General features: G+C 57.9%; 9 protein-coding genes across 9 annotated transcripts; 4 read left to right on the top strand and 5 right to left on the bottom strand.

The window, feature by feature from the left end:
• Positions 1 to 208: 208 nt before the first annotated feature.
• L226DRAFT_552408 (uncharacterized protein) lies at positions 209 to 2,307 on the top strand. Its single transcript, XM_067682867.1, has 7 exons — positions 209 to 441; positions 673 to 736; positions 811 to 1,154; positions 1,211 to 1,387; positions 1,438 to 1,785; positions 1,855 to 2,031; positions 2,089 to 2,307. Exons 1-7 carry the CDS (start codon positions 253 to 255, stop codon positions 2,197 to 2,199), a joined length of 1,410 nt encoding a protein of 469 aa, XP_067536503.1. The 5' UTR covers positions 209 to 252; the 3' UTR covers positions 2,200 to 2,307.
• A 284-nt stretch (positions 2,308 to 2,591) lies between these two features.
• On the top strand, positions 2,592 to 3,318 carry L226DRAFT_506642 (uncharacterized protein). Its single transcript, XM_067678088.1, has 2 exons — positions 2,592 to 2,819; positions 2,884 to 3,318. Exons 1-2 carry the CDS (start codon positions 2,617 to 2,619, stop codon positions 3,221 to 3,223), a joined length of 543 nt encoding a protein of 180 aa, XP_067536502.1. The 5' UTR covers positions 2,592 to 2,616; the 3' UTR covers positions 3,224 to 3,318.
• A 277-nt stretch (positions 3,319 to 3,595) lies between these two features.
• L226DRAFT_506637 (uncharacterized protein) lies at positions 3,596 to 6,057 on the bottom strand. Its single transcript, XM_067678087.1, has 2 exons — positions 4,199 to 6,057; positions 3,596 to 4,110 (listed from the first exon to the last, which is right to left on the bottom strand). The coding sequence occupies exons 1-2, from the start codon at positions 5,782 to 5,784 to the stop codon at positions 3,819 to 3,821; spliced, it is 1,878 nt and encodes a 625-aa protein (XP_067536501.1). The 5' UTR covers positions 5,785 to 6,057; the 3' UTR covers positions 3,596 to 3,818.
• Positions 6,058 to 6,131: 74 nt separating this feature from the next.
• On the bottom strand, positions 6,132 to 7,858 carry L226DRAFT_612198 (uncharacterized protein). Its single transcript, XM_067686362.1, has 3 exons — positions 7,787 to 7,858; positions 6,692 to 7,709; positions 6,132 to 6,630 (listed from the first exon to the last, which is right to left on the bottom strand). The coding sequence occupies exons 2-3, from the start codon at positions 7,567 to 7,569 to the stop codon at positions 6,324 to 6,326; spliced, it is 1,185 nt and encodes a 394-aa protein (XP_067536500.1). The 5' UTR covers positions 7,570 to 7,709; positions 7,787 to 7,858; the 3' UTR covers positions 6,132 to 6,323.
• Positions 7,859 to 7,999: 141 nt separating this feature from the next.
• On the bottom strand, positions 8,000 to 9,851 carry L226DRAFT_612197 (uncharacterized protein). The gene is made up of 3 exons (XM_067686361.1): positions 9,573 to 9,851; positions 8,695 to 9,494; positions 8,000 to 8,632 (listed from the first exon to the last, which is right to left on the bottom strand). Exons 1-3 carry the CDS (start codon positions 9,822 to 9,824, stop codon positions 8,350 to 8,352), a joined length of 1,335 nt encoding a protein of 444 aa, XP_067536499.1. The 5' UTR covers positions 9,825 to 9,851; the 3' UTR covers positions 8,000 to 8,349.
• Positions 9,852 to 11,378: 1,527 nt separating this feature from the next.
• Positions 11,379 to 12,989, bottom strand: L226DRAFT_533991 (uncharacterized protein). Its single transcript, XM_067680579.1, has 3 exons — positions 12,348 to 12,989; positions 12,229 to 12,290; positions 11,379 to 11,944 (listed from the first exon to the last, which is right to left on the bottom strand). The coding sequence occupies exons 1-3, from the start codon at positions 12,907 to 12,909 to the stop codon at positions 11,852 to 11,854; spliced, it is 717 nt and encodes a 238-aa protein (XP_067536498.1). The 5' UTR covers positions 12,910 to 12,989; the 3' UTR covers positions 11,379 to 11,851.
• A 912-nt stretch (positions 12,990 to 13,901) lies between these two features.
• Positions 13,902 to 14,672, top strand: L226DRAFT_570149 (uncharacterized protein; the record flags this gene model as incomplete). The annotated part of the gene is made up of 1 exon (XM_067684406.1): positions 13,902 to 14,672. One exon carries the CDS (start codon positions 13,902 to 13,904, stop codon positions 14,670 to 14,672), a length of 771 nt encoding a protein of 256 aa, XP_067536497.1.
• Positions 14,673 to 15,120: 448 nt separating this feature from the next.
• Positions 15,121 to 17,156, top strand: L226DRAFT_612195 (uncharacterized protein). Its single transcript, XM_067686360.1, has 2 exons — positions 15,121 to 16,699; positions 16,752 to 17,156. Exons 1-2 carry the CDS (start codon positions 15,282 to 15,284, stop codon positions 17,008 to 17,010), a joined length of 1,677 nt encoding a protein of 558 aa, XP_067536496.1. The 5' UTR covers positions 15,121 to 15,281; the 3' UTR covers positions 17,011 to 17,156.
• A 575-nt stretch (positions 17,157 to 17,731) lies between these two features.
• On the bottom strand, positions 17,732 to 20,012 carry L226DRAFT_522379 (uncharacterized protein; the record flags this gene model as incomplete). The annotated part of the gene is made up of 3 exons (XM_067678758.1): positions 17,732 to 18,937; positions 18,997 to 19,200; positions 19,260 to 20,012. The coding sequence occupies 3 exons, from the start codon at positions 20,010 to 20,012 to the stop codon at positions 17,732 to 17,734; spliced, it is 2,163 nt and encodes a 720-aa protein (XP_067536495.1).
• Between the last annotated feature and the right edge of the window lie 334 nt (positions 20,013 to 20,346).

The following is a 20,346-nucleotide window of genomic DNA, read 5'->3' as shown; positions in this document are numbered from 1 at the left end:
GGTGAGAGGGGAAGGAGATGGTGGTAAGAGGAAAGGATGGTACACCGAGTTCGCCCACTGGCATGGGCCCTTGCAAGTGTGCCACATTTCCTGTCGGCGCCATATTGTTGAGTTAGGTTTTAGGAACTCCGACAATCGGAGTGTCAATATCAGTTGGTCTCCCCATTTCACCTCCGCTCTCCGTCAAAGTACCACCTGCTTGACCGCAACTACGATCAAATACTCAAGCTTTGGTTCTCTGGTCCGACTTGTATGCTTCAGCGATATGCTCAATTCGAAGATCTACCTCTGGAATTGCTTCCTGTAATCATCCAGCATGTCGTGAAGCCAAGCCATCTTGCCGCAATATGTCTGGTCGACCATCGCTTCTACCAGTTCACGGTCCCTCTCTTGTACGAACGCGTCTTTATTTATGCTTGGCACAGGGAAGGAAAAGCAAAGGTAAGTGAGCCGCTTCCAGCCGTTTCCATATCGATAGATACCTGCGAGAAAACCACATTTTCCGCGCGCTCGGCAGCGGCTGCCATCATGGCCGTTCAGTTTCAGGAGCGTCATTTTCATCTTTCACCTCAGCCGATCATACGTGTGGGTTTCCCGTAGATATCTCTTGGTATGAAAATGGCTGTGATTGTGAAGCCAAGGTGTGGGGCCCAAGAGTGAACGAAGTTTCAGGTTATCAAGCTCTTCCGGACCTTGGCAGAGTATCCGCACCTCGCTAAGTATGTGCTACAACTTGGTTCGTAATGTTTCGGTACTTGCATGCTCCTCTCTATGGTCCATCCGAAAAGTCAATGCTGACAAGATGCACAGTAATCCGTGACTTCCCCAAGGCACTTCAGTCGGAAGATCACGACCAGATCCTGGACGCCTGTTTAGCGGGTCTCCGCAACTGCATCAATCTTCGATCTTGCACGTGGACGCGACACGGCTCTTTAACCTCGTCTGTTCTGGAGACTCTCGTTCAGTGCAAGAGTCTGTGGGAGCTCGAGATTAATGGAGAAAACGCTAGTTTCTATGACCCCGCAATCCTGCCACAATTCTGTCACCTGCAGAAACTCACTCTCATAATGCCTAGTGCCTCTGTCGTCGCCAACCTGTTGCCTTGGGCTAAGAACACAGGTTCCACGCTACGGCATCTCAGTATCATCTGCAAGGCGAGCTGATATTCAAGATTGAACCCAGCATACATGTTGACATCGCCAATCGTCAGTCTTCTACCCGCGTCAACGACGGCGTACTGCAGGAGCTCGCGCCATATCTCACCAATCTGGACTATCTCTACCTCGTCGGATGCCCGAAGGTGACGCACGATGGCCTATGGGCTTTGCTCTCTGGCAACTACAGAGGGATCGTCGGCTTAGGCATGGAAGGCCTGTCCACTGCGTTTGTACGTACTCCCGCGTTATCAACCTCAGAACGCGTCTAATTATCGTACAGGACATGAGTGTCTTCAGTCAGCGGTGTAACCGCGGAAGCACGCTGTCACGGCTTCGTTCGATAACCATCACTGTGGATGAGCACACTTCGCTGGAGGAGTGGCAACAACACGTACTCGACCTCCTTTCCAACGCACCCCTGCAGCGATTCCACATCTCGACGGTCGGCGGACACGTTGACCATCGTTTGAGCGATGACTTCTGCAAGGCCGTCGTGAGCGCGCACGGGAGTCGATTGACACGGTTCTCCGTCCACCGCATGCGCATGAGCATCAACGCCATCGGGGATATATGTCGGCGCTGCACTGTTCTCCAGCAGCTGTTCGTCGTCGTCGAGCAAGGAGATCTCGTACGTTGACACCTCGATCCTTTCGCGCCGCCCGCTAACACATTGCGTCGTGAACGTCGATTTCTACAGGACGCACTTGGACCTTGTCTGGCGCAAGCGCCTATGCTCCGCGCCGTACACGTCAACCGTCCACTCGACTTCGGATCGGAGGATGTTCCCAGGCAGTCCTATCACCAGATCCTCTCCATTGCCCGCCAGTGCCGGCCGTCGGTGAAGGAGTTTGGGTTCAATACTCGCGTCTTCCAGGTTCGTTCCCACAGGTTCATCCTCCGGGTTGATCGCTACTAACCAGGTAGTTCCTAGGTTGAACGGGTGCCCATAACCACAGCAAATGGGACGGTCGACACGGAAGTCATACTAACATCCTATGAGAATCCGGAGATACCTGAGCAGTTCTTGGTGGTAAGGACGTGAGGAGGTGTAGCATCGTCGCATCCCATACCATCTAGATGTGAAAGAGTTTCTCAGAGGCTGTCTTAATAATCACCGCCGACGCAACCCCCATGATGATATTAACAGCCCTCAACTCACTCCTATCCCTGCATACCCGTGCAGTGCGCAGTCGGACTATACACTCAGCAGTCTCGGTCAGAACGTCCTTCTCCGAAACTTATCTGCAGTCCTGTGATTGCATGCGCACAGCGCACATGGCAAAGACCCACGGTCTCACTTTCCCAAGTGACCGAGGCGAGACCTCTATATAATGTAGTTGACCTTTTGCAGCAGCTTTCTCACGACTTCCTTGCATCATCTGCGTACGTCAAGCAGCCATCCCTTGCGATCCAAGCTTGACTCACAGCTTCACACAGAGCATCACCTTGACCGCGAACAATGTCCAAGACTGTAGTCCAGTATACAGCCCGCCGTGTCACGCACGAGACATCGCTTCCCATCGGCGAGGTCCTCGCGCGACTCGACAAAGAAATAAACAAACCGGGCGGCGGTCCGCCTCTGTTCCGCCTCCTGCGAGAAGCGAAGGACAGGACAGAGCTCGAAGAAGGCCTCAATGCTCTCACGCAAGGGCGCGATTTCGTGTGCGTCGCACCTCCTCCGGTCCCAATTTATATATGTTGTTCACTGATGCTCTCTTCTCGGCAGGTACTTCGCGGATTCGGCGTACCACCGCTGGCTGAACACCTATTTCGGCACGACGGGCACCCCGCAGACGTACGTCTACGTCCTGGGGAACCCGCTCATCGCGCAAACCATGCTCCAGCACGACTTGTCGGGGGCCCTCCACATCCCGCCGAGAATCCTCGTTACAGAGGAGGCGGATGCGCCGGGAACGCGGATCGTCTACGATGACCCGGCTTCGACGATCCCGGTTCCCAGATCCGCTGGTGAGTCGGTGTATGCGGAACTGCAGGGTGCAGCAGAGACGTTGAGCGAGAAGCTGGAGGAGTTGGTTCAGACGATCATCCGTCAGGACCAAGCTTGATACTGGAAGTTGCTATGGTCGTTGTGTACGCTCACAGCTGTCGTGTCGTGAACTAGAAGTCATTGCGTATCTCGTATCACGCCTAGAGCTCGTCGTATTGACTGCCTCATGGGCGCTCGCCCCATGCACTAGTACTGTTTCGTGGGTAACGAAGCTCGCAGACCGCATCGGCGTACCCAGGCAACTTCAGACGCAGCCCCGATGGCATTCGATCGATCAGTCTTCAAGTTGTACCTGCGCAAGCAATACTGAGGAGAAGTAATAACAGCCGTACGACAGGGAAAGTGCAAATAAGTCATCGCAGAATCATGTAGACGATGTTTCTGCCGACCGGGCCATATTGCGTGCTCATGCGCAGAACGCGAATGGAGAGCAGCCTTATTAATCAGTCTCTCATTCATAAGAAGACATAGGAAGCCTGGACGAGGGATTATTGACACTAGTCATACACAACATGGACACTACAGCAGCGAACAGCATGACAGACAGCAAAAAGACAAGACGAAAAAGAAGGAAGCAGGCATCCATCGACAAGCCCACTGGCAGTCGACTTTGCCCCAGCAGTAAATCGACCATGACACATGTGCATGAGCAACTAGAACCCAAAGTCCCCAATGAGGAGCTCGCTCCTCGCGCGGGCAACCTCGTCCCCGATCCGGCGCGCGAACTCAAACCGCCGGTTCTCGACATCGCCGCCCTCCTTGAGCTCCCACTCCCACGACTTCCCGCGCCCAAAGTCGATTATGCGGAAGCTGGGCGTGTCGTACGAACGTTTCTCCGGGGGCACCGAGAGCGGACCGGGCTGGCACATGATGTTGCGCACGTAGAACGAGCCCTGCACGATGTCCATGTGGTGCAGGCGCAGGATGAGCGAGAAACACTCGGTCCTGAGGTGAAATGTGGACACGTGTCAGTAAGCTCAAGTAACGAAGGAAGCGACGGAGACAGCTGAATGGTGCCAAAAAGAGTGCGTACCTCTGGTCGGCGGTGAACTTGGACGGCTCGACTGGGTTGCCGCACTCCTCCATCAGGAGGATCGGCGACGGCCAGTTGACCGTGCACGGGTTCTCTTCTCTGCAGTTCCGGTGCTCGTTCAGCTTGACATTCCCCTTCTCGTCGACCGGGAGGTAGTATCCGTAGAACTTGGGCGCGACGGCGCTCACGGGGACCGGGAAGCGGCACTGCGGCACGACGTTGTAGCCGCACCAGTCTTCCTGGGTGTGCTTCGGGAGCGAGTCGTACACGCGCGCCTCGTTGTTCAGCAGCCCGTGTGCCGTGCAGCGGGTGTATGAGAGCTTCGCGGCCACGGTCACCTGACCGGACTGCGAGCGCGCGTAGAGCGGGGAGGGGAGGGTCAGCGGCGCGCGGTAGACGAACGAGTGGTTTCCGGCGCCGAACCGGTTATCCTTGCTGAGATGGAGCTGCGCAATGTTCTCCTTCTTCGCGGATCCTTCTTCTTCGCGTGAGTCCTTAGACGGGGCAGGGTAGAAGCGCTTGTACTTGATGGGCACGACGTCGGAGCGGCCGGGCTTCTTGGCGTTCGTCACGTTGTGGAGGTCGTGCACCATGAGGATGTCTGGGAGATATTCCTCGGGGATGAACTCTTCGAGTTTCGGAAGGTCGTTGACCAAGAACGGATTGCGAGGAAGAGGAAGACTCGCCTTTGCAGCCTCGGTTGCTGCAGAGGGCTTGCTATCCTCCGAGACGCTATCTTCGCTCAGATCTGCAGGCATTGGGGAAGCAAGATCCTCCATGGAAACGTCTCCATCTGTGGATGCACTCGCAGCGTCCTGTGAGTTGTCCCCAGAGGATGTGACGGGAGTAGAGCCACTGGACTCGCCAGCCTTGTCTTTGGAAGCAGCATCGCCCTCTTCCGGCGGAGCATAGAAGATGATGCCAGTGGCATCCGGGACGATATGGACGTGCCCGGTGACAGCAACAGCATGCGCGAGGAACGGCAGGGGGTCACAGACGCGGTTGAGAAGCGCCTTGAAGTGCTCGCACCATACATAATCGTAGAACTCGCCTTGTGGATTCACAACACGCTCCGGGCCCACGTTAGAGAGCATCGGCCCAGTGCACTTCTCCTCGGGGTCATCCTCGCAGTCTCCAAGTGCCTCGAGCGTCTCGGGCGACATGACCGCAGCAGGATCGCGCCTCCACCCCGCCGGGGGCGAGATTCCCCTCCAATGCTCGTCCGCGCAGCCTCGGTCGGGCTCGTTGATGAAGGACGTCGCGGTCACGTCGCCGTCCGAGTCGAACTTCTTCAGCACCGGCCACGGCCTCCGCACGCGCGGCGACGTGAGCGGCTCGTCCCACTCGTGCTCGTCGTATCCCTCTCCGCCCTCCTTGATCATGCTGCGCGACCACACCGTGATCGCGTTCGCCCCTGGGATGCGCTGGATCCAGAAGATGTGGTCGAGCTGGTGGCCCCAGACGAAGCCGTTGGGCGTGCGCAGGCCGGGCGGCGCGCGGTCGCGTTTGAGGATGGGCCCGTTGGGGTCGCGCTCCCACCAGAGGCGGATGTCGCGGTCGCGTTTCTCGACGTTCTGGGAGGGCATGGGTGGTGGTTCGGTGGCGCGATGGAGAAGATAGAGGTGGTTGGTTGAAGGAAAACTGCAGATCCGCGCAACGCGAGGCTGGAAGGTTTTATAGTGGCACGAGCTTGGTGGCGAGAGATCTACAGCGCCGATAGAGCATACCCTTGTCCGCTTTGGTCACGGCATTGCCGCGTGCGCATCAGTTCCGCACAAAGCAGCGCCAGCTGCGCGTTCTTCTGGCCAGGCGTGGGCGTAGGCCATGGCGTGCTGATGCATGCTCCGTCGTCGTGGTGCAAGACAAAAGGATCGTCAGTCCTATTGATGGCCAGAAATGTCGCAGTGGCGGCACAGCCACTCTACCTAACCATGACTCAACACAGAGGAATTGGCAGGGGAGAAACTTCACGCTGCCATTCGAAAAACCTATGTACGCAAACTCCCAGTAAAGTACAGCTATTCTACACGAAATCTACAGATGCGAGGAGATACAAGTACAATGATGTGCATGTGCGACTCCTCGTCCAATGTGGCCCCTCCAAGATCGGGGCCAGGCTGTCGCCTCACTCCTTCTCCACATGCGAAGTGGGAGCGCTGATGAGACGCAGCTCATGCAACGCAAAGAACACGTCGTTCTCCCGGCCTTTGACAAACGCGCGCATCGCGCCCTGCGCGCTCTCCAGGGCGAGCGGGTGAAAGACACCACGCCACCGCCCAAGGCTAATCAGACGGAAACTCGGAGTGTCCATCGACCGCTTCTCCTGGGGGAGAGACAACGGCCCCGGCTGCACGAGCATGTTCGACGCACGGGCGTGTCCATGCGAGAAACCCAAAAGGTGCATGCGCTCGACGAGCTGCAAGCACTGCACCCTGATAGACCCAATCAGGTCAGCTTGAGTGCGAAGCGGCTCAGTGCAGACAAAAGACATACCGGTGCCGCAGCGGCAAGGTCCCTGGATTGATGCGGCGACCGCAGTCTTCCATAAGCATGATGGACTTGGGCCAATGCGAGACGTCGCAGTTCGAGTTCTGGAAGTCCTCGCAGTTGCGGTGGCTCCGCGCCAACGAGCGCGTCGAGGTCTCGGACTCGATGGGCACGTAATAGCCATAAAACCTGGGTGCAATGGGCGGCACCATCTCCTGAGGGGTTGGCTTCGGGTTCATCCTCGCAGCCCATGACAGCAAGTAGCGCGGGCGCATGGCGGGGAGGTGTTCGACGAGTGGCGCGTACTCAGGGCCCAACGCCCAAGGCGAGGCGTTGGTGTCGTCAAAGAACTGGTCTGGAAAGGTAGAGAATCCCCTCGCTTCGTCACGGAGGAGCTGATGACAACGGCAGGTGTTGTTGGCGACCTTGGCTGCGACCAAGACATGCTTGCGGGGAGCGCCCTTGGGACCAAGTGTGGCGATGAAAGGCGCCTGGTAGACGGAGGAGCGACGACCCTTGTCGATGCAGTTTGCGGTATCGAGGAAGAGCGCAGCGCGACGAGGGTTGCCCGGAACGACATTCTCGGCCTTGGGGTAGGCGCGTTTGTAGTAGACGGGGCGGCTGCCTGCGGAACGGTTGGTGATGTCGCCTTTGTCATAGACAACAAGGATATCCGGGAGATGGTCTAAGTTGACAAACTTCTCGAGCTTCGGGATTCCAGCGACCGAGAATGGATTCTCAATCTTCGTAGTACCCTTGGGAATCGTCATAGACTTGAAAAGAGGAAGGTGGGTGGTGGTGACGTTCTCCTTCGCCGAGTCCGAATCGGACGCGTCGTCGATGGGAATGGCAGTGGGACAACAAGGAATCGTAACTGCAGGCATCTTGGCTTAAAGAATGGTGCTCGAAGTGTGATGCTCGATGACGCCGATAGCGTGGCTGGCAGAGACGACGGGGTAAAGGCAGTGGAGGATGACGAAAGTTGCGGTGGTTGTGGTTAGGGCTGGGATGAGTCACGCTAGCCCTGCATGTTCGAAAGTTGAGCAGTCAGACGCACATACGCGTTTTCAAGCAGAAAAAACAGTCAGGACGGGCACTCACAGGTTGATACGTGCGTCGATGGGCGACGCAAGAGAGCAGGAGGTGGTGGGAGGTGGTGGTCGAGGACAAAGATGAATCGATTAACAAGCGCCCATCTGGCCTCCCCTGACATGTGGCCCCGCCGCGCGCCGTGCATTCCAAACAAAGGCCCGTGGATCTCCGTGCTGCGTTCTTCTCGGGCTCTGCACACAAACGCATTTGGCATACAAAGGACGTCGCATTCATTCGTGGGCATGAGGTCATTACAAGGCATACATGACGAGACCCGCCCGGATAAGTATTGGGATGAGTCATCTCGCAAAAAGCGCTCGCGGTGGACGCGGTGGCGGTGGTGGTACAGTATGTAACGGTAAGTAGGTGGAGGCGTAAAACATCGTAAAGAGTGACGGAGAAAATGTTCAGAAAAAAACAGACAGCAATGTACACAGGACAGCAGAGAGCGTGAGCGAGAGATGGAAAACACGATAGAGTAACCCGATAAACATAGAGAGAGCGAGACAAAGAAAAGGAGACGAACTTGCTGCCATCAGAAAGGCAGTGGCTGTGTCCAGCCGCGGGCCACCTTAGTGCTGCGGCGGGGGCGGGAGGCCAAGGACCCGGCAGGCCCTCTCATAGTCCTCCTCGCAAAGCGAATCCTCGAACTCGAACCAGAAGTCATCGTCCTGGCTAATCGGGAGGCCGTTCGACATCCCGAAACCTACCAGGCGGAAACTGGGAGACTGCCAAGAGCGCCTGTGCGGAGGGACGGTCAACGGCCCCGCCTGGACAAGAAACTTCGACGGACGCAGGTCCGAGTGGAGGAACTCCCCATCGTGGAGCCAGTCGACGAGCGTCGCGCACTCGCGCCTGTGCGCGAAGAAGAAGTCAGAAACGTCCTCTAAGATGATGGGAAGGAACGAAAGACACACCTGTACCTCTCTGGGGTCTCTCCCAGGTCGATGGGGGACCCGCAATCCTCCATCAGGAGGATGGGCTGTGGCCAGCGGATGGGGCACGTGCCCCATGGACCACAAGTGGGGTGGCATGAGAGGGACGGGACCTCAACCGGGATGTAATATCCGAAGAACTTCGGTACGATGGGCGGAACAGTGACCATCCTAGGGCGCATGCGGTCGCAAGCGTCGCGCGGAGGAGGCGCCTCAAGAGTGGAGGAGGTAGCTGCGTCCTTGATGGCCCTGCCAATGGCACGACACACCTGCTTGAGCTTTCCCCCCTTCTTCGGAGCACTGCGCTCCGGGATCACCGGGGCAGGCTGGCCGTCATCGTCATCGACCTTAAGACGAGCGTACTCCGAAAGATGGAAAGGAAAGGCGCCGTAGACCATACCTTCCTTGTGGATGCGCTGGTGCGCCCCGCACGTCGGATGAGGGAACTTGGCCACGACGCGGCCGTGTTCCTGCCGGAACGTGAACATGGCCCGGGCGAGGGTGGAGTGGCCGGAGGTGATGACAGAGTCGGATTCGGGGAGGTGGAGGAGCGCATTGTTGCGCGGCGAGCGAGCGATCCCCGGCGACGGAACGAAGAAAGGCTGGCCGTGCTCACTGATTTTGGGGGTGACCCGCTGGTACGTGGTCGGCTTGGTCGATCCGTGTGCGAACACGGCGAGGGTGTCTGGAAGCTCATCGGGAGCGTAATGCGTTTCGAGGGGGGCGACGGTCTCGAACCCATATCCATGCGGATTGATGGTGGTTGGGACGTAGCCCTCGAACTGTTCGGCGAAGCGGCGAGAAAGGAGATGCCGACGTTCATGAGAGGTTGGCGGTGGTTGGGGAACTCAGGTACTCACAGTGTGTCCGCTAGTTGCGGCGTTTGCTCGGGCACCGGGATGGCCGGCGGTTGGCGAGGAGGCAGTAGAATAGCCTTCGTCCGAAGTAGGCGAGCTAGTCGAACGAGAGGTCTTCGTGGGAAGAGTGAGCTTAAAGTCTGTCGACAGTGGGGGGAGGGAGTGGGGTGCATTCGGCGCCCTAAGCACCGAGGCCCTGGGGGGTCCGGGGTAAGGGCTACGCGGGTAGGCGTTGGTGTAGTAAGGAGACGCCATGGTAGGCAGGGTGAGGGCGCTTTGTTGTATGCGGGGTGGGGGGGTCAAAGCGTGAAGTTGGAGCTTGCAGAGCACCGGTCTGGGCCGTTTATAAGTCGACGGCCTAAGCGAGAGAATGGCATTGACGCCAACGTACGCACCGTCTGCGTCCCGACTCCCGCACCGCCAAGCTGGGCTTTCCCGTACGCAGGCCGCGTTATCACGGTGGCGCGGCTGTCTCCGTTTGGGACCCTCCCCAATTCCCAGCCCGTGCGTGTTCGCGCACTGCTGGAGGATACGGGGCGCCGCCCCTCCGTTCAACTGCACGTTGTGCCCGCCCGACGCCGTCGGCTGCCTGATGCCTGGTGCGGCCTTCATCAAGCACTCCCCAGCGTCCTTCTCGCCGACGATGGCCCCGCGAATTGTTGAGCACAATGGGCATCCCGCAGGGAGGGGGAGGGCGACTACCGCCCGTGCCAAAAAAGGGTTCCAGGCGGAAGGGCTTCTCATGATGCGCATAACGTTTCGTATAGCGCCGCCTCCATCAGGTGCTCAATGATCCACGCGCCTCTACCATGCGCATCTCGATCAGCCGACCTTCCAAGCGAGATGGAACATCGGGACTTACCATCCCGAGGGCCAGGCTGGAGGCCTTGGGCGCGAGGTCTGGAAGGATGGCTTCCCACACCTCTTGAGGAGTGGGAAGAGCAGGTTGAGGGCCGGTGGGAGCAGGTTGAGGGCCGGACGGCGGAGGGTTGAGGGTCGGACGGCGGAGGCCCATCCATGTGCCTGACTCCCGACCGGGGAGCCCGGCCTTCCTGTAACGGTTCTATTGCACTTGGGTGAAGCCGAATCGATAGCGATGCCTCCTTACGGTGGTAAGTTTCTGGCCGGCAGCCGCGGGGGTCACTGCTCATGCTCACAGGGAACGTCTGACGCGCTCTTCCGACCCTTCCGGAGTCCATGCGCGCACCGCGGCACCCGTCGGTACTGCTGCCAAATACGGGCTCATACGGGCTCCCGACAACGTTCCAGGCTGACCTAAAGACGATAATATGGTAATTGACGCAAGTCTGCTAAGTAACAACCTCGGCTTCTGGTCTAGCAGAAATGTTAGAAAGCATCGAACGGACGAATGACGGAATGCACTGACCAACCGCCTTCCGGGTCCGCTCTGCTGCTTATCGGCCTGGACTCCCGCCGCGGATTGACGATGGCAGAGACTCGGGGGTGCCCACAATAGCCGTTCCCTGCTCTGAGCCTGTGAGCCTGACTGATGGCATTGTCCGCGTCGCTGCGGAGACCCCAGCACGTCGAGCGTACAGACATACGTCTTCTTCAACTTCTCCAGGAACCGCTTCAAGGGTCTTCGCAGTTCTTGGCTCATAGTATCGATGCACTCAGTCAGCATCATATCCACGCATAGCCGCCCAAAGGTGCGACAGTCAACGGCGAGGGCGCGCACCCCAGGGAGTCCGCGGTCGAAGTCGTGCCTCCCACAGTGTGCGCGACCTGATATGCGCATGAATAAGAGTAGTGAACATTCGCAGAGGATTACTTGCCTTCACGGAACTTGTGCGAGATAGTATGCCTGTGATATTCAGTAGCGGACACAAACGAAGGTTATGACACACATGCACGGACACTCATAGTACTATGCTCAAAGTCCGATTTCTTGCTGGCAGCACTCACACAGACCAAACTGGACAGGAAGAACTGAATTCTAGTAGTACGTAAGGTATGTATGCGACGGGAATAAATAACGCGGTATGGAGGAGAGCAGCATCCCGCCCATGGCCCCCAGCAAGGTGAACATAAGGTCAGTAACTAAGATCGAAGATGAAGGTGAATGTAAATGCGAATGAAACAAGCCGAGTCTAAGCAACGCGACTCGCCGGGGCAGTCCGTAAGGTCATATGCAAAGGTGAACGTGAATCGGAAGTCCGATAAGGCGGACGGGTGATTGTAGGAGATGATACAATGGTCGGTGGATCAACGGATACATGGGCAATACAAAATTGGACAGTGAGCTCGTCGGGACCGGAAGGTCACACGGAGGATTCGGCGAGTCGTGAGCGAGGGATCGCTGGTCGAGGCATTCCCGGAATACGTCGTGATAGTCTCGTTGGTCGTCTCTGCGTCTGCGGGGATAACGGTCAGCAAATGGTCTACCCCACATGCGCAAGCGCGGCAGAGGGAAGGACATGTAAGCACGCGAGCGGCCATGGAAGCACCGATATTACAGCGATATGGGCGTGCTTATCACCATGTCAATCTCATGTAAGCAACTTTGTTACCTGGAGAAGCACCGGTGGATCCTGGCGCTATCAGCCAGGTGGACAGCCTGCTTCCATGAGCTTGCATGCCGGGATTCGAGTGCCGCGGGGGCGCGCCGAGGAGTCACAAGACTGTAGTGCGTACTTACGTGGCGCGACATGATGAGTTTCGCCATAGACATTGGAACTCGTGAATCGTAGGTTTGTGTAACTGGAAGAGAGCGTGAGTCAGGGGCGCGATAACGGATGGACAACAGGGGGCGCATACCAAAACGCGACCGGCTGACTTGCCAGTCCATCCTCGTCAACTCTGTGCCCCCCACGTAGCCCGTGGGTTCCTCCTGATCATCCTCGCCAATGAGGGAGTCTAACGAGAAGGAGACGGGGAGGCCGCTCCAGTTCCAGAGAGGGTGCTTGCCGGAAGTGATGCTCATGTCTGGAGCCGGGGCCTCAACCCCTGGCTCTACTCGATGCGCGAGACGATGGAGAGAGCCGGAGCCGACGCAGACGACGGCGAGGACGGAAGTGAGAAAGGAGAAGACGGACAGAAGCTGGAGAACAGAGAGCGAGAGGAAATCGCTCATGGTCGATAGCCGTGGACGGGGTGATGCCGGGGAGGCCTGCGTCGACGTCGGCGGGACGGTGCTTTGAGCACTGGCGGACGCGGCGGGTGATGAGCTCGACGGCTGTCGCGGTGGTCGTCGCAGCGAGAGCGAGAGCGAGAACGTCGACGACAGTGTTGGCAGATGGGAGCTGAGAGGAGCCCGTCCCACACCAGCGGTTGCTATCCGCCTCCCGCCGGCAACGCCCGTCACCGCATTCATACCCATCGTCTTCGCTGCTGCTGGCGTTCTCAACGTCGTTCGAGGCGGTCTTTGCTGTCTAGTACACGTCTTGTCGGCTGTCTTCGTCGCTGTCAGCCCTTGTGCCTGCCTCTCGGCGTTCGTCGTGTCTTATAACGAGCTCAAGCAGCCACGTCGATCCCACGGACGTTCCTCATGCCAACAGAGGACAACTAGTACTGCGGTCCTTGGTGTTGCCATGGGTTCAGAGGTGTGCTTTTATTGCGAATAGACGAGGTACCGTGCATACAATGATGCAGGCCAGTCCACTTGTCTCTCAAGTTGAGTGTCGGCATCTCGACATGAGAGGCTCTCAGCGCGCGCGGGCGCACTCGTCGGACACCACACCCAGGAGAAGGCCGAACGGTGGCTTCGGTAGGTCCCACGGAGTCGCTATGCGTAGTGAGCTAAACACGCAACAGATCACTGAGTAAGTTTCATTATGCCCGTCCGGCGATGTTGGCAAGTAGCCTTGCCTTGCATTGCGGTAACTACGCATTGTGAGTCTCCGCCTTATAGAGTTAGTCATTTCAGAAAGATGCCAAACATCTGGAACTTTAGGGGTGCAACGCGTCCACCGGTCAATACAAGTCGCATGTCCGCGATATCATTCGCTCCCAACTGGAGGATGGGAGGGCGATAGCCGTGCAAGCTGCCTCTTCCCATCCTTCTTACACGACTGCCGGCAGGACTGAGACATATATCGCATTCACTTTCCCCAGTCGAGAGGTAAACGTGCAGGAGCCCTCGGGTTTCTGTTGGACATTACACTTCGGTACCAGTGGTGGAAGGCGATACCGACGAAAGGGCATGTCAGGCACCGCTATCTGGCTGGTTCGCCTGACTACGTGAACCAAAGCGCCTTGTTCTGTGTCAACGCTTCTATCGTGCCACAAACGAACTCTTTGTGCTTGCTTCTTGTGGCGCCAGCGTACTACCTGTCTTACGCGCTCATTCATCCCTGGTCACCCCACACCAACATGCACTCTACGATGGATAGGTCCTTTCTCGAAGAGCTTCCTACTGAAGCCTGCGCGGAAGCCAAGCCTACGCGACAAACCTCGAACTGTGTCCCGTTGGCCACCGCAGCGCCCCTCCCCACAATAACCACGGACAGCATCTATACCCTCAAGACGTCTATCTCTACCGAACACTTCCCAGATGATCTCCTCGTGCACGGAAATGTCGAGTCCGTGTCACAGGCCACCATTCACTACTCTCGTGTCTACCCCATCTTCCCTCGCGACTATACTGGCTTCCCCGGTGGCAAGCGTGGCCGCATGCGCAAGTGGTTCGCCGACGCCGCCCTATCGCGCAATGTCGCACATCTTCATCTTGCATCCGCCGTTCAGCTCCTCTCCGATGCGCACGCCACTGTTCTACGAGCCCCGCTCTCTCTACCTCATGAATCGGACGATGGTTCCCTTGTCTCTGTGGTGGTCAAGATTGCTCACCATACGTGTGGCGCGCACCAGCGCCTCGTGGAGGAGGCAGAACTTTTCAACGCCATATCTCCTCTTCTCGAGGACGACCCTGCTCAAAATGAACCTGACGCCGACGAGAACGCAGAGAATCGGGAAGTCAAAATTCCCAGGTTCTACGGTTTCTACTTGCCAGTGCGGAAGGACGGCTCGATGCGCTTTCGATCGCACGGCGAACTCTGCGACGAAGAATGCCAACAGGAGGTGCCGTGGATGACACCAATTCTGCTGTTGGGAGGAGAGACCGAGGAGACAGCGCTGGAGGACTAGATCTCGATCGGTGCGTCCGATCACTTGCACCCTATATACTGTACACGCTTTCTTACGCATGGTGGTTTGGTAGTCGACGTAGTCACCCCATGATTGACGTGTGCGTCCCTCGTTTCTACACGCGTGTTCGGACACTGAGACTTGCGTGTAGGCCATTGTCCGTAGCCTCTCTGCTGTAACCAGATATAGCGAACCATAGTCGACCGAATCGGGAGCGACTGACTCGGTGTGTGAGCCCGGTCCCGATCAGGATGCTCGATCATCCTTCTCAACCACCCCGCCGTTACTTATTCTACCCCACGCCCCATCACTGCCTATGGTACGTGGTGATGCTGATGTTATCGATTCTTCCATAGCGGAGGTCAATGGGCGTTTGTGGACAAAAAGCTTTCGGTGCGTGGTCTTGAAACTAATTCCAGAGCGCGTCCTCGCTTGTGCGATTTGGTATCGGCTAATACGAACTCGGTGTACATGCTGCACACCCCTGACGGAGAGGGAGGAAACATGTGTTCCGAACCGCACAGCTTCGATTGACGCGTGGTTTTTCTGCTCCAGATATATATCCTAGTTCTCGTTTCTTTCCTCACATCCACCCCTACCTCGCCAACCATGTCAACCACCACGATACCACCAATGCACGTCCCACTCACCGCCGATCACGAACGCCCTGTCGAGAAAATCACGGCACGCCTCTCACCTTCCACACCTCACATCCTCCTGGACAAGGACGATACCGATGACGCTTGCCCACTCACGTTCATCGTCGACCTCAAGTCCGATAGCGTGCAGTCACCGCATGCAAAAGAGCGCAAAGAGGCCGCGGTCACTGGTGAGCAAACGCCTGGCTTCGACAGTCCCCTATCCTCCCCCCATGAGTCTCCCGAGGAGCTCTCTCGCGTCGACGTTGACGGGGCGAAACCACCTACACCCGAGCCCAACGACAGCGACTCAGAAGCCGCACGCTCGCCCATCGATCCGCCCGGCCTGAGCGAGCAGATTCCAAGATCTGCCCCTGATCAGCCTGAAGGAGAATCCATCTCAGTAGAGAACCCTGTTGAGGTCGTCGGTAGGCCCGTCCAACCACCAATAGCCGACGCACCAGAAGAGCTAGATGCGATCTTCTCCATCGACTTGGGTGTCTTCAAGTGGAAAATCGGGCCGACTCTCTTCAATCACGACCTATCCGACTACTCCCTGTCCGGCCTCTCTCCGCTTGACACGTTCATCCCAGATCAGCTCTTGCCCGGAGAACTCTTCGTGCACGACATCAACAACATCACGCGTGTGCATCCCAGGGACACGGACGAGTATTCGGCCGTCCGTCGCACTCCCGTGCGCTACGTGCGCATATGTCCGGAGGCGCAGCACGAGTCGCAATTCGCTCTCAGCGCTCGGAACGCCGACAAGGCAGTTGCAGCCCATCTATACCTCAGGTCGAGTAACCGCTTGGGCTCGGGCCACCACTCGTACGTATACCGCGCGCCTTTCAACCTTCAGCTTGACCCCGCCTCTCCCGAGCGGAGCACTGTGACTGTCGCGGTGAAGACAGCAAATCAGGAGTGCGGCGCGCACCTCATGCTGAACAAGGAGGCGATGGCGTACAGCATGTTTCCGCGTGAGCTCATGGAGGACACCTTCCGTGTTCCGCCTGCCAAAGATGGCATCTCCAGCACCGACGGTGCTGCCAGTGCCGCATCGCCGGACGCGTCGACCACATCGACGAGCGCAGTGGAGTCAGAATCTATATCTGACTCCCACGATGCTAACTGCCTTGGGCCTCCACCACGACCTGCACCTCCGGCAGAGACCCCTGCTGACGAGACGCAGGTGGGTGAGTGGGAGCCTGCGATCGTACCCAAATTCTATGGGTATTATGGTGCCGTCAAAGCAGACGGCAGTCTGTATGACGGACGCCACCGGCATTGTGATGAGGACGACGAGTGCTCGGTTAACTGGCCTACGCGCATCCTCTTGGTCGAGGAATGCGGCAGTCCTATCGAACCGCGCGACCTCCCGCGCAATGAACGGTACGTCTCGTATATCCGCTCCACCCAGATACACAGCTAAAGGGGCATCTAGGGAGAAGGTTTTCCAGCTCATAAAGCGTCTGCACAAGGCGGGCTTCATGAATGGTTCGACGTACCCGCGGAACATGCTCAGCCAGCCCGGTCCTCTCTCCGTCCCCCGCAAGGAGCGGTCTGACGCCAGTGCGAGCTACCGCATCATCGATTTCGGACGATCGTCGGTGTTGTCACTCCTTCCAGAGGGAAGGCACCATTCCTTCGAGGCGTGGTGCGAGGAGGAAGTGGAGAGGGCGATGAGGTACCTGTTGTTGTGAATTGCGCTTCGAGCTTGTACTATGTAGATAAAGTATGTTCATGCGTGTACGTTGCGATCAATGTTTCCCCCTCTCGAATGTCCACTGCTCCTCCATGCATGTATACTTTGTACCAAATAGAGTCGAGACAATGATACAACACGTCGACTCGTCGAGTCGCAATGTCCTCGCGCGATAGGTGTCAGAAGCAGCCTCCAAACCGGCGGCCGCGCTGGGCTACTCAAGATATCTTCATCTCATCTCTTCCCCTTCCATCCAATCTTCGTTCAAGGGACAATTTTCTGTATAAATAATGTGTGTGTACTATGAGATATACGAAACATTCCGAGACACCGAAACATCCTGCAACCGAGTCATATGCAAGCGGGATTAATGAAGGGGGGAGGGGGTGAGCGGCCCCGGGGGAAGAGAGCGGAGAGGAGGGGAAGTATAGTACAAGCTCGAACGGAACTATATGTGTATATGCTAGTATGTGAAGGCTTTATGTAGTATGCTATGTATGCTATGAGGTACTATGCAGATGAGACTCGACTCGCCGCTCGGGTACACATGCGCCTCGGCGTACCTATTATAATCGTACAGTACTGGTATATCGTATCGTATATCGTATCGTATATCATAACCGTATCGGAACCGTATCGTATCACATCCGGGGACCTGGAACGCAACCATAAATAAAGCAAGCACCAAGGGGTATAAGGGGTATAAGGGCAACAAGGCCCTAACAGGGAGAAAGCGGGGGAAGTTCCAAGGAGGCCTCACGCAAGAGCAGCTGGGACGAGGAGCTAGCGACCATGTTCAGGGCAAGGGGAGACTCTGCATCGGCAACCACGACCACTGGCTGACCGGAAGAACGGCGGTCTGGGGTACTAGGGGTCGCTGGAGGGAGGTCGAGGACGAGGTTCATGAGCAGGTCTGCGGTGATGCTCGCCACGATGTGCGATGGCGAGGCGGGCGCAGGCGCGACCTCGGACTCGGGCTGGACGCGGACGTTGTCGGCGGCGGTCGTCGTAGACTCGGAAGGAGGGAGCTCGAAGGATGCGCTGTCCACAAGGGTGTCGAAGTCGACGTTGAAGAGCATCTCGGACGAGGTGCTCAGAGCGACAATCGCGAGGGATTCGGACGCAAGGAACTGCCCGGACCGTAGGATGGCCGACATCGAGGCTGCAAGGACCGCAGTGACTGCCTCGGCAGGCGTGGGGAGGGCCCGGGGAACTTCAGCCTCTTCCTGGACATCGTCGTCGTCGTAGTCCGCAGCGATCGCTGCCGGCGCGAGGACAAAGAAGCTGTCCGCCGCGGGGATCATGTCCAGCTCTACGTTGAAGAGCATCTCGGACGAGGTGCTCAGAGCGATCTCCTGCAGAGATTCGGACACGAGGGACATCCCCGATCGCAAGATGGCCGAAGCCGAGGCCTCGAGGGTCGCCACTTGAGCTTGCTTCTCCTCAGTATCTGAGTTCTGCTGCTTCAGTTCCGCAGCCTGGGTGGGCAGTGGAGCGTCCTCCACCACCACGGCATCGAGCGTCGTCTCTTCTTCAAGAAGAAGAGAGTGCGGTGCCGGGGGCGTAGTGGTGGTGGGGAGGCTCGCGGTGGGCTGCGGAGCGTCGGCGGCTGTGGCTGACTGGGAGTCGGACGACTGGGGAGACTGGCGCTGGGCGAGAGCCTCGTTGGCGACGGCGAGGGCGGCGAGGAGCTTGGCGATCTGTGCGTCGCGGGCGTCGATGGCGGAGATGTGCGCCTGCCGCTGTGCGGCAATGGTGACGTCCTTGGCGTTGAGGTACTCCTCTTGAGCGGAGATGACCGCGTCCTTGGTCGAGAGGCCCTCACGCTGGGAGATGATCGTCTGCGCTTGAGTCTGCTCGGTCTTGAGACTGGCGGCGAGTTTCTCCTCGAGAGACTTGATACTGAGTGCATGCTTGACGATGGTCTGTGTATACTCGTCAGAAAGCTCTGCCGGGTGTCGGGTAGGTAGAAGAGAGGAAGCACCTTCGTCTGGGCCTGGCCAGCGAGCACGGCCTCCGCGTGCGACGTCTTGAGCTCCCCCATAAGAGCATCCTTGTCGGCGATGACAGAGGTGAATGTCTTCTCACAGGCCTTGCGTGCGGCGTCCTTGGCGCATCCCCGTATTTTCTCATGCTGAACTTGGTCCTTGAGCTCGTGGATCTGAGCGTTGGCGTTCTTGCGAGTGTTCTGTCCATAGTCAGCACGACTTCAGTCGGTGGTATAAGATAGAAAGAAAAGGAACGCACAACGAGCTCGTCCCGGGCGACGCCCAAAACCTTCTGTGTGCTCTTGAGCGCGGCCTTCGTCTGCGTGAGGTCTGCCTCCCGGTCTGCCGCGGAAGAGCGCGCAGCGTAGAGAGTAGTCTTCAGGCCAGCGATCTCCGCACGTGAAGCGGAAGCCTGCTTGCGCGTAGTAGCGTCCCTCTGGCAGATAACGAGCTCCGTGGCCTCAGTGTGCGCCTCCGCCTGCTCGACGGTGACCTCGAAGCCGACGATGCACTCGGCCTTTGCGGCGTCCTCGGCCTCGAGTGTGCTGACCTGGTCCTCAAGTGCGTTGACCTGGTGCTTGAGCGTGTCGGCCTTGCGTGCGAGCCGCGTGACGTCCGAGCGGAGGGTGCCCTCGGTGGTGCGGGACGTCTGGAGGCTGACTTCGAGCGTCGTGAGCTTGGCCATCTGGGTAGAGATCTCGGACCGTTGGCTGGCGAGGACCTTGAGGAGCGTCTTGACATGCCCGATAAGCCAAGCTGCTCCGAGGGCGGCAGCGAGGTAGGGGAGGTATCGCATGTGGGGCGCAACTGAGGGCGAGAGACGGTGCCAGAGCTGGACTACTCCGTGGCTGACGTCGAGGAGGACGACAGCGTAGGTGAGGACGCTGAGGACGGTGCTGCAGAGGGCGGCGTAGAGGAACTTGGAGACGGCCTTGCCTTGAGATATTGCCAGAAGCTTGACGATGATGAGCCAGAAGGCGGCGAGGGCAAGGGCGGCGGGGAAGATGAGCATCGTGAATGCCTGAGAGTCGGCGAGCGACGGAATGATCTCTTCGACAGCGAGAGGATAGCGATGCGAAAGCATGTCGAGGCGAATGGCGGGCATAGCGGGTGGAAAGCAAAGGATAACACGGGGGACGGAAGAAAGGGGGGAGGGAGAACAGAACGGTGGGAGCAGGGTATTTTATTGGCATTCGATCCTGGGGCTGACCGTGAAGGTGACAGAGATCGCCGAGACTGAGGCTGACAATCCCGCCAAACAGCCATATGCAGCGTTGGTCTCCTTCGTCAGCCCACAGAGGCCTAGATGGTATTGTCAAAACTGGCCATGCCGACATTGATAATGT

The sequence above is a fragment of the Lentinus tigrinus genome (assembly GCF_003813185.1).
Source record: "Lentinus tigrinus ALCF2SS1-7 unplaced genomic scaffold L226scaffold_9, whole genome shotgun sequence".
Classification (NCBI taxonomy): Eukaryota; Fungi; Basidiomycota; class Agaricomycetes; order Polyporales; family Polyporaceae; genus Lentinus; species Lentinus tigrinus.
This window is presented reverse-complemented; position numbering and strand designations above follow the sequence as displayed.